This window comes from Syngnathus scovelli, chromosome 6 (genome assembly GCF_024217435.2).
Source record: "Syngnathus scovelli strain Florida chromosome 6, RoL_Ssco_1.2, whole genome shotgun sequence".
Classification (NCBI taxonomy): domain Eukaryota; kingdom Metazoa; phylum Chordata; class Actinopteri; order Syngnathiformes; family Syngnathidae; genus Syngnathus; species Syngnathus scovelli.
This window is the reverse complement of record NC_090852.1, coordinates 16,217,539-16,235,166: the sequence shown is the minus strand read 5'-3', so window position 1 is coordinate 16,235,166 and position 17,628 is coordinate 16,217,539. Positions and strand designations below refer to the sequence as shown.

At 45.7% G+C, this 17,628-nt stretch overlaps 3 protein-coding genes and 2 non-coding genes across 13 annotated transcripts in view; 2 read left to right on the top strand and 3 right to left on the bottom strand.

The window, feature by feature from the left end:
• srpk2 (SRSF protein kinase 2) overlaps nucleotides 1-17,628 on the top strand; it is a 30,372-nt gene that overhangs the window by 1,498 nt on the left and 11,246 nt on the right. For 4 of the 8 annotated variants that reach the window (XM_049723623.2, XM_049723626.2, XM_049723620.2 and 1 more), the window contains exons 1-3: nucleotides 7,345-7,501; nucleotides 8,444-8,645; nucleotides 8,841-8,907. In XM_049723623.2, coding sequence (XP_049579580.1) covers nucleotides 8,630-8,645; nucleotides 8,841-8,907 — 83 coding nt within the window. In that variant the 5' untranslated portion in view covers nucleotides 7,345-7,501; nucleotides 8,444-8,629. Of the gene's footprint in view, nucleotides 1-4,984; nucleotides 5,123-7,344; nucleotides 7,502-8,443; nucleotides 8,646-8,840; nucleotides 8,908-12,953; nucleotides 13,489-17,628 lie in introns of those variants that run through there. The other 4 variants (XM_049723625.2, XM_049723624.2, XM_049723622.1 and 1 more) reach the window with 3 other exon arrangements.
• Nucleotides 332-2,551, bottom strand: aplnr2 (apelin receptor 2). Its single transcript, XM_049723643.2, has 2 exons — nucleotides 1,867-2,551; nucleotides 332-1,739 (listed from the first exon to the last, which is right to left on the bottom strand). Exon 2 carries the CDS (start codon nucleotides 1,681-1,683, stop codon nucleotides 430-432), a length of 1,254 nt encoding a protein of 417 aa, XP_049579600.1. The 5' UTR covers nucleotides 1,684-1,739; nucleotides 1,867-2,551; the 3' UTR covers nucleotides 332-429.
• Nucleotides 2,568-7,274, bottom strand: pus7 (pseudouridine synthase 7). Of its 2 annotated transcripts, XM_049723638.2 has the most exons (17): nucleotides 7,168-7,274; nucleotides 6,271-6,570; nucleotides 6,108-6,192; nucleotides 5,852-5,974; nucleotides 5,639-5,780; nucleotides 4,998-5,015; nucleotides 4,724-4,835; nucleotides 4,567-4,644; nucleotides 4,371-4,499; nucleotides 4,140-4,265; nucleotides 4,018-4,079; nucleotides 3,780-3,940; nucleotides 3,593-3,719; nucleotides 3,417-3,518; nucleotides 3,215-3,344; nucleotides 3,027-3,118; nucleotides 2,568-2,951 (listed from the first exon to the last, which is right to left on the bottom strand). In XM_049723638.2, exons 2-17 carry the CDS (start codon nucleotides 6,558-6,560, stop codon nucleotides 2,815-2,817), a joined length of 1,914 nt encoding a protein of 637 aa, XP_049579595.1. In that variant the 5' UTR covers nucleotides 6,561-6,570; nucleotides 7,168-7,274; the 3' UTR covers nucleotides 2,568-2,814. The 2 variants fall into 2 exon arrangements, with proteins under 2 accessions (XP_049579595.1, XP_049579596.1); XM_049723639.2 differs by lacking the exon at nucleotides 4,998-5,015 and having other exon boundaries at nucleotides 7,168-7,273.
• On the top strand, nucleotides 7,925-7,998 carry trnat-agu (transfer RNA threonine (anticodon AGU)). The gene has a single exon. It is a non-coding gene; the product is annotated as a tRNA-Thr (tRNA).
• trnak-cuu (transfer RNA lysine (anticodon CUU)) lies at nucleotides 9,389-9,461 on the bottom strand. Its single transcript has one exon. It is a non-coding gene; the product is annotated as a tRNA-Lys (tRNA).

Sequence of the window (17,628 nt, the reverse complement as noted above, 5' to 3'; positions counted from 1 at the left end):
TAAATATATATAAATTCACAATATAAGATTATACATACAAAGATAAAGATATTACACATGGAATCACTTCAATTCACCATTAACAATCAAAATATAAAATACATGAATAAAATACATAACGATTGAATATAATACATTGAATAATAGAAATTTAAAGAGATACTATAAACATTCATTTGTATTTTTTTTCCAGTAATTACTACATTTTATATCGAAATAAGTCGAGACTTAAACAGCTCTGTGTACATACTGCACAGTGTAAACACTTGTGTTCTCAAGTTTTCAAGAATCTAAACAACTACAAAAAAACATTTACAAACACTTAGACGTCTGTGATTTTGCACCATTTTATTTTTAATACAAAAGCAAGAGTGCAACTATATAGTAAGCATGAAAAAAAATCACACATTTAACAGTAGCTGAGGTAAATCATATTTGCTCAGTGGCCACGTCCGCTCCCGCCATCTTGTCTGCCGTTTCCTCCTGTGCAGGGCCATAGAAGGTCCCCCCCTCCTTCTGTGCCTCCTTTCGTTTTCCCTTCTCCCGCCTTCGTAGTCCACACATCAGCAGCAGCGTCCGCCTGCATCTCTTTCGAAACGATGGATCGCAGGCGGCGTAGAGCAGCGGGTTGAGGCAGGAATTGAGATAGGCTACGCACGTAACGTACGGGTGGGCCGCCAGCAGGATCTGATCCAAGGTACAAGAGTACGGCAGAAACCCAAACTCCAGGAGTAGAGACAAAGTCTTGTTGACGTGCAAAGGCAGCCAACACAGGAAGAAGGCCAACACTAGAGTTACGATGACCCGGAGGAGCCTGCGCTGGCGGCGGCGGTCGGGTCGAGGCCCGCGGCCAAAGTGTTTGCCGAGAAGACGGGCCAAGGAACAGTAGCACACCAGCAGGACCACGAGGGGCAAAAGGAAGCCAAGCAGTGTGGATTTGAGGCTCAGAACCGCCGCCCACCACATCTGGGCACGCTCCCTCTCGTCCTCATCTGGCTCGTCTCCCATCAACATGGAGTAGTCCATCCTGCAGGCTGTAGAACACGACTCGTCGGGCCAGTCGGACTCCTGCACTGAGCGCAGAAGCAAGCCGGGAAGTGCCAGAACCCCTGCCAGGAGCCACAAGCCTGTCAGCGGCCACGAGGCCCGGGTGGGAGGGTGTTGGCGAGGGCACCTGGTCAAGACCCAGTAGCGCTCCACACTGAGCACGCTCAGGCTGAAGACGCTGGCGTACATGTTGAGGGCGGTGAGGAAGCTGCTGAGCTGGCACAGCGTCTGGCCGAAAGGCCAGTGGTAGCCCAGGGCCGTGTACGCCGCCCAAAGGGGAAGGGTCACCAGGAAGCAGAGGTCTGCTAACGCTAAGCTAGCTATTAGAGAGTCCGTCAGGGAGCGGGACGGGCGCGGGGTCCCGGGAGACGAGGAGCGAGACCTGGATGAGGCGTTTCTTCTGGACTCTCGGCAACACGGAATGGCAAATCCCACGGGACTTCTCCTCCTCCCATCGGCTCGGTCCAGATAGGCCCACAGCACCAGAGCGTTGCCCGGGCAACCCAGCACAAAGGCCAGCAGGTAGATGGAGGGGATGATAGAGAAGGAGGGAGACCAGTCTGTGTAGTCGCATTGGAAGAAAGGAGGAGGCGAAGGGGAGGTCAGGGAGTCTGCGTCCGACATGTTGGACTCCATTTAATCGTTCTTGCCGACTCGCATTAGTTGGCTCTTCTCAGATCCGCTCTGCTTTTCTATGCAAGAAAAAAAAAAAGAACTCACCGTCGTCATATCATTTAATCACAGCACTAACTAATTCATAATAATAATTTGGCTAAGGCCCGAGTCCCGTTAGTTTTGGTTAACCTAAAGCTCACTTACCTGCAGACACGTCATCAGCTTGAATTAAAATCCAGTGCAACACAGCCAAAAAGAAGTTCTTGTTCTTTAGAAGCTTTCTTTCCGAAATCTGCAGCATGGTGACGATGGTGCCTATTTTATAAACAAGCTAACCCCCCGGACACTCCCCAATAAACACACATCCGTCCTCTTACTTGTACGCATAGCAGACCACACTAGTGGAGCTACGTGACCTGCAAACAGCGCCCCCCACACACACAACAAACACACACACACATTTCCCAGGACACACAAAATGCGTCATTGTCTTGCACAGACACACATAAATGCAAGAGGCTAATTCAACATATCCAAATACTGGGCGATGTCATTAGCCTAGCATGGGGTTACCGTGCAAACAGCACAGATGCCGCAACAGTAAACAGTAAGTGCAGAGGTCACATTAGCATCGAATTGTTGTTACGCGAACAGATGTTACCACATACATTCCTGGCTTTTCTCGAGCGAGTCAACACACACACACACTCAAACGTTGTAAAAGGAAATTTAGCGGTTAGCGCAAATAAAGCGTTTCTGAGGCGCAAACAAGGCTGAGCATGTGAGTGAGAAGAACCAAATAAATAAATAAAAATATATCAATGATCCTTTATAATTTATTTTGGTTTGATTGGCCGAATAGAAAATGTAGTTCTCTATGCCCCCCCCAAAAAAAAAAGACAGACTCAGCTTCTCAATGACTTTAATTCATCGTCTTTGCCAGTCGCTTATACATTTGATTGAATGTTATTTTAAAAAAGAAAGCAGTCTCAAAATTCTGCACAAGCAGATAAAAAAAATATCATCTGTGACTTAGAGAGAGTTAAACCATCAGAAGTAAAACGTTGGTATTATTTTCGAGAATAAAAAAAAAAAAAAAAAGTCAGACGCACTAACCGAGGAAGTGTGTCAAGTCGCCAAACAATCGACTCGTCAGTTGAACCAGGCGGTGTTGAGCTGCGTCTGTTTCTTAATGCTGGTGTCCAACTTGAGGACTTCCCGTATGGCCATGGTGGCGTACGTGGAGGGGGGTAGCGAAAACTCCAGCCGGAGACCGCGGTACTTCCCTTCTGTTAAGAGAAAAGAAAATTGAAAATAGAAAAAGAGCTTTGCTGCCGGCAGCAACTTCTCTTCCGAGTCCTGACCTTTGTTGAAAACCGGCGCTGGTTTGTTCTCAATTTTCTCAAAGTCACTGTGGACCAGAGAGATTTTGGGGTCGTCGTACTCGATCACCTCCCTACAAAGGAAACACGAAAAGCCACACCAGGTTTTAAGCGAATAATCCGCCTCAATTCAATTTGAACCCACTGCAGTGATTCGTTGCCGCACTCACCAGCTAACATCGCTGGGCCTGATGATGACGCGTCTGTAAGCTCCGGCCAGCGAGTAGTCCTTAATTTTGTGTCTCATGTTATCGATGTCCAGCCCGTCTGCGCTCAGCATCTCTTTGTAACCTTTCCCGACTGCCGCAGAATATTTTCCTCATATTTATCTTCTCAAACTGCCAGCCTGGTTTGAAATGTGACTTTTCTTACCGTGGTGCGACGGGTAGATGACGTCAAAGCCAGGTAGCGGCATGACGATGTCGTGTATGGAGTGGCTCTTTGCTTCTTCTTCTGACAGGACGTGTGCTTTGGCTTTAGGAAATCGATCAGCATTGATTCTCAATCGATGATAACACGGTGAGGTAGAGATACCGAGAGATACTGACTTCCTCGGAGAACCAGGTCGCCTTCCACGGCGGTGAGCCCGAAGGCGTCTATCCGGCGGCTCACCATGGTGTTCCACACCACACTTTGGTAGCTGTGGATGTACATTAGCCGGTTGTTTCGGGGGATCTGCACAAAACCACGCAGAACATCAAGACGGGCTTTTGCTTCAAATTGATTAGAACGCACCAGTCCGAAGGCGGTGACGATGTTGTTTTTGCCGTGCTGGGCCAGGCCTCGGAGGAGCTGGCCTTCCACGCAGCGCTTGTTGGGCAGCTTCTTCAGGGCCGCCTCAGGGTCCTGAGTCTTGGCCCACTCTTCCCTGCAGCGCACCAAAAATTCCTTCTCAGCTGCGGGGAGACAAGACGGAAACGTCAGCGTGACCACAAAATTCCACTCCAGGCAGACTCAGGAATGGCTTCAGTACCTCCGGGACGAGGCTTGAGGATTAAATCCACCACTTGCTTCCAGTCGTTCTTCAGGATGGCCCTGACACAGAAACGTCGTGTGAGCGGAGGCGGAGTCTCGGCGCGGGACGGCGTCGGTTACCTGCCGACTTGCTGCGTGGGAACCGCCGTGGTGCCGAAGCGCTGCATGCCGTAGTAGTTGATGAAGCCCGTCTGCTTGAGGGACGTCACGGCCTGATGGACCTGGGCGTCGCTTCCTGAGATGTTCCTTAGGCCAACACATTAAGCGACTGTGAGAAGCAGGACAACTGAAAAATGACGAGTTACTTAGCTCATTCCGATATTGAAAAACGAAGCTGGACATTTGGCGCACCTGATGATCACAGTGAAGTGGTTCCCCTGCAGCTCGCCCAGCTTGAGAGGGTGATTCTTGTAGGAGAAATTTCCCAGCTTGAGGTTCATCAGGCACTTGTTGAGGTGGGCCAACCTTTCTGCTGTGATCCTGAAAACAGAGAGCGTTGGCGGCGTGAGCTTCACCACTTACGCCCGAGCGACTCGTCCACACTCACTTGAGCACGGCGATCTCCTGCACGGTGATGGCCCTCTTGTCCTTGGTGCCCATGTAGGAGAACATGTTGGGTCTGAGCCTGGCGAATCAACATCGAGACGTAAGTCAGAAGAAAAATCCACCCCTTATAAATATATATAATGTTGAGACTAGCATACCTGAGGAACTTTGAGAGAACATTGATGGCATCCATCGTGTCCTTGTTCTCCTTGTACAAGACAAAGTGGCAGAAGCTGCCGCGGTTTTTGGGCCAGAAGTGTTTCCTCGGTGCTTTAAAAAAAAAAACAAAAAAAAAACACAAAAGCGTGAGCTCATATCTGAGACATTCGACTTGACAAAAACAAAAGTCTGCTCCTGCCTTAATAAAACGGCAAAAGCAGCTTTAACACCCGACACCTCCTGTGCTTTCTTGTGTGCAGAAGAACTTCTTACCTGCAGATGTCTTCACCTCTATCCCAAGAGGAGCAAAATATAGACAATAGAAGAGCGTTACTCAGTGTTTGGGAGCTGAGCCGCATGCAAAAGTAAACCCACGAGTGGACTGAAAATAGGATCAGGTGAGCATTCGTGGCGAGCAATCTCGGATGGGAACCTCAGTGATGCCTTGACATCCCGGAAAGACTCATGCACGTGTTTTTAAACTGGATTTACACTGCAAGGCTCAGGCGACAATTCTGATTGTTTTGCTCTCCAATGCCACAAAAAAAAAAAAATTGTTATTTGATTAATCGTGATAGCCATTTCTTGGATTGTACATGGAAATAATAATTTAAAAAAATCGATTATAGACATTAAATTAGGACATCTGACCCGCAGTGTAATCCAGCTTTATCATCATGCACATGCCGTTTGATTTCTTAAGGATGTCATAAAAATATACCTTGAAACCTCAAAAGTAAAAAAATAAATAAATCTGGATTTCTTTTATGAAAAAGACGCACGAGAAAATGATTTGCTGACTTCACTCAGCAAATTAGACAACTTATAAGACTTCATTATGGGATTTAAAATGTTGAGATTTTCATTATTTTGAAATATGAACTTGGTGTTGGACATTCGCTGTCTCCACTCACCAGCCAGAGCCTTCTTTCCAGCCGCATGGTAGGCCACGATGAACTTGCGACCGTCTTTCTCTTCCGTCTTTGTCTCCAGGCCGGGGAATTGAGTTTTGATGGCTTTATGTACCACGGTCCGCTTTTCCTTGGACTCATCTCCCTATAAGATACATAAAAATGGATTTAAAAGACTCACCCGAGATAAGCGATAGCCAGCAAGTGTAAAGTCACCTCGATGGAAACGAAGCTCTCTTTGTTCTTGAATAGTTGGAGTTCCCCGAGCTGCTTCTTCTGATCCTCTGTCAGCACCGAGCAATCGGCTGTTTCTTCTTCTTCTTCTGCTGCCGCTGCTTCCTGGTAGAACCAACACACACAATATAAGATGAGTAGCTCTCGCTTTTGTCTCAACCTCTGGTTGTCATGGTAACCAAAGCCATACTCTGTATCTCCATCCACCCATTTCAACCAGAGTGAATATTTTGCTGACCTGGGTCTCTTCAGGAATGGAGAGGTCATCTAAGTGCACTATCTTTCCATCTTTGTTGATTTCATGCACCACAAAATCCGAGTACCTGAGTGAAAATGATCACAAATCAATAGCTCGCCGAGAAAGGAAGTGGAAGAAAAGGGTGCGGTTGTAGAGAACAAACCTTTCCTTCAGGATTCCCGAGAAGCCCTCGTGGTCGCTGACGTACTTGCAGATGCCCACGTCCAGCTCTGTGAGGCCGTGCTTCATCATGTCGGCAAAGGTTTCGCCGCTATTGTCCTCCTCCTCTTCCACCTCCTCTTCGGCGCTCTTTGCTCCCCGAGGAGCTCCGTTCTCGTGTTCATCTTCAACTTTGGCTCTCTTGGTCACCGCCATTTTGTCTTCCTCATCCTCTGAGCAGCCTCTCTTCTCCCCTGGGTGGGCTGGAGCTGTTGCGGGCATGGATTCATCCATTCTAAGCAAGCTGAGACACACAGAAAGTTTTTTTTTTTTTTTTTTTAAAGGCGCATTGTGACATCAAATCCATCTTCAGTTGTTAATGGGGGCACAGCTTACTGGTGAGAGGATGACAGATAGACAAGAGATGCAAAAGAGGTTGTTTTGCGTGCACTCACTGCACAGCGACTCATCGAAGACATTTAGCTCTGCTGTTACGCGTACCATTGTCAGCAAAATGAGAGGTCTGGCCCAAAAGCCAATGCTCACACGATACCCTTGGTTGTCATGGTAACGAACGATGGAGTCATTGTCTGAGCAGATGAGGCGGCTTGCATGAGACATTTAGTGTGTAAAGTGATCTATGAAACATCGAAGTAATCTTCAACAAATGCTAACATAGATAGATAAACACAACCGTGTGCAATCACTAAAACGATCTTACGATTGACCCTTTAAGAAGTGTTACTTGTAAAATTGAGATGAGTAGCTTAGCATGTTTGCACAAGGTACCAAAACGCGGGGGGGGGATGGGATCTAATGTGGTAGCAGCGATATTTATTCAAGAATGGATCTAAATGGCGAATTAAATGAACAACAACGCCTTAAACCTGATTCAAACTACCTGAGTGTGGAGAATGGAGACAGCACAGGATCAAGCGAGCGAATGTACTATACAACACGTGTGTGAGCATGTGCGCATGCGCGTATTTACTTCCGGGTTTGACCTCAAATCCCGCCTATCAGACCAAAAAAAGCCTCAGTCAGAAAAAGGCGAGCTCAAAGCATGCGCAGGCCACGTTACCCTCACATGACGCACAAATGTGTTTCTATGACTAAGACGCTTGAGTAATTGGTGCACAATCAACCAGATTACGTTTGTCTTGAGCTCAAGTACCCGGACTCACGAGATGTGAGGCTATAACTTGTCTGTAAAGCATTAGAATGTGCATCGACGGGTGAGTGAAGACATTTGCGACAGAAGAGACTCGTTTACGACCACAAAATAGTTATTTTGTATCCAGTCAAATAATATTGAACGTATTGGAAAGTGTGTGCATAATATTAATGAGTTAAAATAGTTTCGTACAAAAATAGGCATAATCTAATAGAGTCCGCATTAAGAAAGCGATTAGAGTAAGAGGAGACGTTTATACTTTGTGTCGTAACACAAATTTGACATTTCTGGATGCAGTTGGTTTAGTACTGGTACTTATCAATCTATAACTGTATATTATTAAATATTGGTGAAAATCATTCGCGTCAAGCCCCTGCACTTGTTTGCTTGAGCTGCTCGTCGTAAAAATAAAGACGTCATTTGAACGCTGCAGCGTCTTGTTACACATGTAGATATGTCTTAGAAAGTGGCCGAAGATGGCGTCGGCGCCGTGGCTTAGTTGGTTAAAGCGCCTGTCTAGTAAACAGGAGATCCTGGGTTCGAATCCCAGCGGTGCCTTTTGTGTCTGCTCCTTAGACAAGCAAGCTTTTTGTTTTGTGAGGTTTCGTAAGCATTATTCCAACGTAACTTAGCATCACATCAAGAAAAGTAGCTGAAGTACAAGATAAAATAATGTCAACAGGAAGTACAGTGACCATAAGGGACTAAAAAGTATTTCAGGATTTCACTCAATTATAAAGCATGTAAAATAATATATTCTCGGTAAACCTGATTAATGTTTGTTCTGAAGTGCAAACATACGCCACCATTTATTTTATCTACAAAAGATATTATGCACTGCACTATGCAAGTCATAGGCCGCCACATTCTGTTTTTAAATGTTCCTTTTAATCTTTTCATTGTTGAAACAGCAAATACAATGGCGGATTTATGCACAGTACTACATTGTTTCATTGTTAGGGCAAGTTGTTTTATTGATTCAACGCTCTGTTTGGGTTTTTAGCACCCCAAAATTCCAGATCCTACAATCGCCCCTAAATCAGACTGGAGTCGAGGAGTTGTTGCACGCAGTTCCCACTTTGACCTGTAGAGGGAGCCAAGAAAGAAAAAAGAAAAAGCACCGTGTGGATGTAAGAGTGTTCGTGTCTGTGCTGGCTGCTCCGGCCCTGGGAGGAAGAGGAGGAAAAACATGATCTCCAGGAAAGGTGCGTTGATTACCCGCAAAGCCCCTCAACTCCAAACCCCAGCGCCTGCTTTTGCACCGAATCGAACCGGAAGTGGCGTCTTGGATTCATGTCTCGTTCTGACGCGTGTTCTCTCCTTATCATCCCCTGTTCCCTTGCACCCTTTCCCCTCGAATCGGGACGTCGCTCATGCCCTGCTCGGTGTCAACCCGCTAGTGCTGGCCATGCAATCCAAGAAGAGGAGGCCGAAGGGAAAGAAGGAGAAGCCGGGTCATCATCGGAGGTAAGCCGGGCTGTGCGGTGCAGGGGTGGGGGAGCGTTTGTCTGCCGCCGTTCGGTGCTTTTGACACGGGTTCGTTTGTGAGCGACGCCCGCCGGTGTACGTTTGGATGCTGCAGATAAGTTGCAACCGGGTTGACAATGCACAGCTGTGCATATTAAGCAGAATTTTGTGAGAAAAATACATTTCCGTATTTTCTCAACATGTTGGTTTCGGTACTGTGTGTGTGTGGTTCTGCTGTGGAGAATTTTATCGGTGTCTGCAGTGGCTGTGTAAAGTGCATGCGAATTGGAGTGTGTGTGGAGTGAGCTTCATGGCGTGTTGGGCTTGGCGTGACGTCACTGACTGGCACCAACAGGAAGCGGTCTGTTTTGCGCACAATCTTGTCGTGTTGTAAATATGATGCAATTACATTACCAAACGGATTTAAAAGAAAACGTCACGTTGGAAAAGAAATAGGGAAAGACTGTTTGGAAAAAGTGATCGCCCAACGTGGGGCTCGAACCCACGACCCTGAGATTAAGAGTCTCATGCTCTACCGACTGAGCTAGCCGGGCAGATGCAACCATAGAAGGGATTGTCTGGTTTTGTAAGGAAATCGTTTTCCATCGAAAAGATCTGATTCTTCTCTGAGGTTATACCTAATAATACTGTGTTCCTCTTTTTTTTTATCCTGACTTAAATCAACTTTGTTTAAGCTTTTACTTATTTACATCTGTAATGATATACTGCATTTGCTATTTCATCACTGTGGATGCAGGATTTAGTTTCAGCCATGATAGAAATTTTGGTAGAAGCAGTTCAGGGATTTGTGAGACATAATTTGGCGAGAAAACAGCTCTTTGGTACATTGGATGGATTCTGGTAGAATACATTTTAATCACTGGTTAGATGACCATATGGAGGTTATGTCAGTATCTTAGCAATTGGCCTAATATTGGTAGAAGGCAATTTAGTAATTGGTTTAACAGATGTTTGTGGGATGGAGGAATTTTTGTACCATGCATCTCAGTGGATCATATTGCTCAAGCACAACAAAAGTGCTATGACGGCATTGAATGGGCACAAAATGGCAGACGAAAGCAAGTTGCTAGGTTTCCTCTGCAGTTTCTTATTGCAGCCTAATCCCTCCTGTCTTTATTGCTTTAAAACTGCTCCCTAAAATAACGTCCCACCATGCTATGTGTGTGTTGTGCGCGTTACCATGGAAACATGTCCGCGAGCAGGCCCCAAATACTGCAGCAAGCCTCAGTCAGTTGCTGTGATTTTACTCGCTAGACGGGACAGTGAAGTCGTTGCACGTCATTTTTTTTATTTTTATCAACAGCCCATCCGTTGACCTGTTGTTGGTTCAGTAGGCGGTAAGTTGACCTACGCCCTTTTCAAAAACACTCAAAACAATGCTGTTAGGCTCTTTTAGATTTCCATGGCAGCCCCTGTAGAAAGCCAACTCGTGCAACAATGCAGCATTTTGATTTTAAGAAAAGTCTATTGGAAGACAAAAAAGGTCAGCAATTGATTGTGCCGAGTCATGCCAGTAAGCATTTATGATCGTCTTAATTGGATTTCTATGGCAACACCTTGAAAGCAACCAACTATTCGGGCCTGAATTGATTGCATCCACGATAAGAGAAATAAATCCCACAGCGTCACCCAAAAATGTTATGCGTTGTCACACTGCTGCAATGGCAACTGAAAATGAAGCTTAACAAGTTTTTTGTGTCGCAATCATTGTTTTATCGATTGGACCACCGTGCTTTGAACATCTCTCCGCCGACCGCTAATGATGGATGCCGGCGCGGCTACAATAGTCGATACTCATTCTCCTCATTTAGAACTGCTACCTTGTTTGCAAGCTACGCGTATGTGTCACTAAAGTATGTGATATATAAATATGAATATATAAAATATTCACCTAGCATATTTGTTATAATCATTTTAAACTTGTTTCTTTCATTTGTTGCAACAAAAAAAGAATTGATAGGCAAGAGGGTATTGTGAAACTATATTAGCATATCTCAAAGATAGATCAAAAACAAAATGGGGAAGACAAAACAATTTTGTTACTGGTTGCATGTGCAGATGTTTGTATTACTCATTGTAACCGTTAGGGGGCAGCACTGTACCGTAGCTTGTAGGTAAAATGATTCCACTGCAACGATAAATGAACATCTGTCTCCATTTTGAAATATCATTTCATAAATACGGTGTGCGTGCTCCATAATTTCACACCATGGACTTACTCCTGAATTTCTTTTTGGTATGAGGGCTACACGATGTTGAACGATCTGTAAACAACCTCCTTTGTAGTGGCATCCATCTTGAGTGAGGTAGCGAGGTAATAAGCTCTTACTCAGCAGGTGAAGTGCTATGAACAACACACACACACACACACACTGTTGCCCATTGCACGCTGCCATCTGCAAAGAGAATGATGACCCACATTTGTAAACAGATGGGGGGGTGACCTTACATTTAGACTTCCGGCAACTGCAGATAATAGAATTTTCAAATGGAAGATGATTCCATTCTATTCCTCCCTACATTGGCATTTTTCTATTTGTGGCCCTTGGTGGCATGCTTGGACACCCCTGATCTAGACTACTGAACATACAATTGTGTGTGTGTGTCTGTGTGTGTGTGTGTGTGTGTGTGTGTGTGTGCATCCTCTCCCTAGCATGCATCCACCAGGCAGTATGGAGAAGTAGGCCGCTTAAAGATAGCTCGCGGCAGCCTCAATACTGGTTCCTAAAATATATCTGCTCATGAGAGTCATCACCCCCCCGCCCGCCCGCCCCCTTCTATCCCCCCTCTCCTCTCTTTCGTCATCTTTCCGAGTGAAATTTGCACATGGCTTTACGCGCTAGGCCGTTTGTGTGTCTTTCTTAACACGTGTCGGAGTGTATGTGTTCCTCACGAGGACCGTCACTGAGCAACCGCATCCCTGGACGGCCCAACTCCCTGCTCGTCCCCTGCCCTGCCCTGACCCGAGAAACGCTTACGTCAATGCTCACAACCGCGCAAAAACACAAAACGAGCGCGGGTGTTGCTATTATTTTGTCTGGTTATGAAATATTTTTAAACCATATCTTTTTACGTACCTCGCTGGCATAGTTTTGGGTTGGATCTCATGCAGGACATGTAGTTCGTCCCACTGGTGCATCAGAAGATCCCCAAAAAGTGGGTGAAAATAAGATACATGCAAAAGAAAGAAAGCTACCCCCCCTCCTCCGTCTCAAGTGTTGCTCTGGTGCTAAAGCTAGCTTAGAGCTATACTGTTGGCCCACTATGAGCACAGAATGAGGACAATAGTTTGGCTCGGAGACATGATGTCCTTTTATGTGGGAAAGTGGAACTCCTTTTTTTTTTTTTTTCTGACATGGAAAGCGTAGCCTTTAGGCTGGCAGTCTTATTATCAGAAGAAAGATTTTACTTAGATAAAAAAAACAAATCAATCCTTCAATCAAGCATTCACTTGTATTTGGAATTGAATTGTTAATTGGCATGATAAAAAATGGTGGCCCCCTCTCGACCTTCCCCCGATGCACTTTGAGGATTACACTAAACTCAGTATTCCCACACACACACACACACACACACGCACACACACACACCGACGTAGAAACGCATCGGTGCACCCACAGACTAATATTGAGGTCAGACCGAGGGATTGAGACAGGCCCCCCCCCCCCCCTCGACCACACACACACATTCAATAACATCATGGCACGCCCTGTGGCCACCTCACAGTGAGCTGATCACTCATGTGAAAGCACATCCATCTGCCCAGAAAATACAGAAGCGAAAAAAGAAGCAGCGACAAAGATGAGGTTGAGGCAAAAGGCAGTGAGGATGCCAGATAAAGAGGCGAGGGAAGAAGCACAAGGGGGGGGGGGGGGGGGGGGGGGTGATCTGTGTCGCGTTACCCTGAGATACAGGATGTTGTAATAAGGCAATTGGGAGAGCGAGGTGGGGGAGGGACTAGGTCGGGAGGGGAAGAAGGGGAGGGGAGAGCGAGTGCGCCAGAAGGAAAAAAAAGCATTTATTTCCCTGTTGCTGTCATAAGGCGACACCCCTCCACACGCGCGCGCAGTGGAATGTTCCGCCGGGCTCTCAGTTCTGTTGTTGTGCAGAGCCGCAGAAGGCCTGACACGGGCGGCGAGATCCGGAAAGCACGCTTAGCCCCGGACGGACAGTCTCCTTTTCGTCGGCTTGGTGGACCAGGGGAGGGAGAATGAGAAGGAACGAGGCGAGGTGAAAGGGGGTAAGGAAGGAAAGAAGGAAAGGGAGGAAGGAAAGAAGGTGCTTCTGCCATCATCTTCAACGCAGTGCTGGTTTTTGTCCTCCATCCTCCTCGGAGAACGAGGACAGCAGAGGAGGAGGCGGAGGGGACGGGGGGGGGAGACGGTAACCCTCTCCTCTCCTTTCACTCAGACCCACATCAGCAAGATCCAAACACCCGGAGGAAAAACAAAACAAAAAAACAAGCGTTTCTTCTGTTCGCTTCTGGTCTCTTCGACCAGCGAGCGGCTAACACGCTCCGCTCATGTCAGTGAACTCGGAGAAATCCTCGTCCCCAGAAAGGTAACGTCCTCCCCCCCCCCCCCCCCCCCCCCCCCCCCCCCTTCTGGTGTGTCCGTCGGCATGTCCTCCTCTTGTTTCCGTACCAGCACCTTGCATGCTTCGGGCCTCCTGGCTTTACGTCCTTGCCCGGTTTCTTCCATTGTCTAGCTCGACAAACAAACAAACAATGCAGTTTTGCACGCTGCTGATGGAACAGCGCATCATAACGGACGCAAAGCTTTGTCTCACACACACACACACAAACAACAACCGTCCATTTTCTACTCGTCCTATTCAGGGTCACGGGGGTGCCGGAGTCTCTCCCAGCTGATTTAAGGCGACAAGCGAGGTACACGCTACCAATCGCACAAACGTCACGTGCTATAAAGCCACAAACGACTTCCGCCAAGACTCCCAATTGTCATTGTTGAAGATCTAACATTCATTTGTGGCGACTGATTGAAATGAATCTAATATACAGGTTATGATTCAGGACATGATTGCGTCCTTGGACACTAGACTGTCAACACAAGTCAACATTAGCGGCTCATTTACCCCCCGCCCGCCCCCAGCGACGAGCATTTGCCAGACAACGGGGCATCTCCTCGCTCATATGCGTTGAGAAGCGCCATGTGGCGAACATTCTCAGCTGCTCGACTTCATAGCAGACAGAATGACAGAACAACTCAGCACGTGGGGGAGGAAATCCAAGCAAGATATTTCTGTTACACTCATATTTCAATGAGCAAAAAAATAAAAATAAAAATCTCAGTACGAATTATCACTCCCAAATAATAAATGACATGCTAACAATTTTGGTTTGGTGATGGCGCTTGAACCGAGTGATGGAATTTCTACTTTTAGCGTTGTGACAGAGTAAATTAAACTTGTGAGTCAAGGTAACATCTGTTTAGATGCAAGCTGACCCAGCGAGGCCTTAATCGTGCTAGCGTTGAAAGATCTCGATCTGACGGGCAGCCCCGCAGGCCGAGGAGCAGACAGGATGACTCAGGTGGCTTCCGATGGCGTGCCAAGTACCATCACAAATCTTGTCTATCATCTTGCTGAGATATGGCGCGTGTGAGGTGCAGGTATTTATTTTTTTTGTCCCCTTGGGGTTGCCATACTCGAGGTGCGTGCCTTTAAAAGGCGGGGCCTAGCCCGGTGAGTGCCGTGGGTGTCAGCATATTTGAAATTGTTTTAAGGTGAGGCTAGGCAGGCTGGTATCTTGCTAACCGTTAGCTTGTGTGCATGTTAAATGGCTGAGCTTCAGATTTTATTTGTGTTTTTTCTCGAGCACTTGTGGGGCCGTCACAAGCCCTAAATTGAACATTGGAATCCAAGCTAGTTAAATTTGGCACTTTAGTCATCACCATCTTGGCACCATGTGATTATTAAGATAAATGATAATTGTGTGTCTGAAAAAGTAGACTTTTGTATTTCGTGCGTCACGGCCCAATCACGGTCTCATCTCTGCGTCACATTGTTGAGCTGGCTGTTGTCTGACTGTAATTAAGAGGTACACGGTCCTCCATTGTTGCTGGGTTAGGGTTAGCCAAGAGCTCCACTCCCATTGGCGATTCCGTCCTACATATCAAATAACAACACAGCCCAGTGTGTGTGTTCTCTACGCACATCGACCAGTTTAGAAGCTGCATAACCCTATCGTGACTGCAAAGGGGGGGGGGTCACGGGGTCTCACCCCCTGAGAGGTTCTCCTAGAATACCCAACAAAGATTTATTCATCAGAGCTGGACCAGGGGGGTGTGACATCGAGAATTCGGGTCGTGTCTGCTGATAACTAAAAATAGACCATTTGGAGTTGATAAAATATCAAAGCATACATTGTCAGAGGGAAACTGATATGAGGACGAGACCCCACGGCCCCGTTATGTATACCAAATAACTGCAAGCAAGGTTTTTGATGTGGTAGCTGCAGGGATCGTAATTGTGTTCAACCAGAACTGGTTTGTTTGAAGATTCAGGTCTTGCTAGCATACGTGGTAAACATTAGCTATGAGTTAATCGTTCCTAATTGTTGAAGCGATGCAACTTCAGCATTTTTCATGACATGAATGCTGATTTCTGCTTTCATCTAAAGCCAGTCCTCGGTTTTATAAAAACAGTTTCGTTATTATGTCCAAGACCTAGCGAGCTATTTTCAAAACAAACAAGCTCACTCTTTTGTCTCTTGTTAAACTTGTGACGAACTTTTTTTTTTTTTGTGGGCTCTCATGATGCTTGTGTCTACAACTCCATCTGATCCTAAATCGCTCGCATGAAAGCTTTGTTTGATGAGAGATTTAACGACTTTGGTGTGTCGCAGAAAATGCTCAGATGGACGATTGAACTGGTTTAGGTTGATTTGAGGTTTCCATCACTGGAAAAAAACACAAAAGAGCAAGCCAGGTTAGCAAGTTTTTTTTTTTTTAGTGGGCAACAAAAACTTGTTGAGACATTGGCCGAACGTTGACGTGTTTGCTCCGCCTTTAATTGTGTATCGTGTGTGCTCTGTCAATACACTTGAGCAATCGGTGGATTTAATGGAGCGCAGCGTTCAGTTCAGGTGAAAGTTGAAAAAGCGAACACAAAGGGAGAAGAAGAATCAAGGGGTTAAGGTTCATGAGGTTTTCGATTTATTGGCAATCATTTGGTATGGATGAATATATAGCACACATGTGCAGCTGTTTCCAACATGGACCAAAATGTTCCATCTCATCTCCTCTTTCGTCAACTCGACACCCGTCTCGAAACACAAGTTGCATGTGCTGACACATGGCCGGCCGGCCGGCCTCCTTCCCGTGTTACCCGTCGCCATCTTGTTCATTTACGACCCGTAGACGAAACTGATTAACTTTGGATCGGAGGGCGAAGGGATGCAAATGTTTTTAAAAGGGGGCGGGGCTTGTAGAGGGTATATTTTATTACGGGGACAACTAATGGCTTCAGTCCGACCCCTGATTGATTTGTTTGTTAAGGGCTGTGTCTTGAAACCTTTAATAGGATCATTCATTTATCTTGGTGTTTCCTGGTTGGAGTGCGAACAAGGTTGAATTTAAAGGTCGTTTGGTGCGTTTGTTTGATTAAATTGCTGAAGGGATGAAAGCTGATAAATCAGTCACCTACAAAAAAAAAGTTTTCTTGGCACAAAAAGAGAGAAAGAGCAAACAAAACAAGATGGATGATGAGAAGACGAAAGAATTCTGGGAATGTGGGAAATCTTCAATACATGAGCAAAGTATTTCAGACTGCGTGATAACTTGCTGATATCACATTCTTCTTTTATTTGTTTTTAGGAGGTCACAGTGTCCAATCACTGCCAATCTTTTCTTTAAAAGAGATCCAGATCATGATGTCCTTGGGGTTAACTCGGACCCCCAGGCACCATTTTTTTATGACAATCCTTGTTTTTAATTTGCGGCTTGCTCCCCTCCCTCCTCCACCTCGGTAACTGCTCACCCCTCCCCTCTCTGCTCTCTATGAATACGACCGAGATTGATCAAATAAAATAAAAGGAATTCAAACAGACAAGAATAAAAACATTGCAATAAAAATAAAATAATTTAAATAAAAATAATTTAAATAAAATAAAATAAATTTAAACAGAACAGAATGAAAAAATTGCATTAAAAATAAATTAAAAAAATATAAATAAAATTATAAAATAAAAACAGAAAAGAATTAAAACATTAACTTCAACAACGGCTCATTTAAAGATGATGCACGCTTGTTAATCAGTAATGGGAATGAGTGAAGGGAACAAGACACCCGACAGAGCAGCCCGCTGTCGCCATGGTGACACCCCTGATCGGATACACCGGGCAGTTGCCTCAGCTGGACCACTCAACTGGGTTCAAAGGTCATCTCCGGGGGCATCTTAATGTAAAAACATACAATGCAGGAAAATGAGCTATTCTAAAATCAAATTTATAACTACAGAATTTTAAATATTTAGCAATGTCCCATTTGTTGACCACGAGCTGCACCCTCACTCTAATCACGCCTGTCAGTGTGTCGCCTCTCTTCTACTGCGATTTTTAACAGTATCGCAAGCCGACAGTCGCCGCCATTCATTTTTTAAAATCCCAATTTAAACGCGTTCACTGTGCTTTTTTTTTTTTTCTCTGCGCCGGCTTTGATGTGAGAAGATAAAGGGAGGAA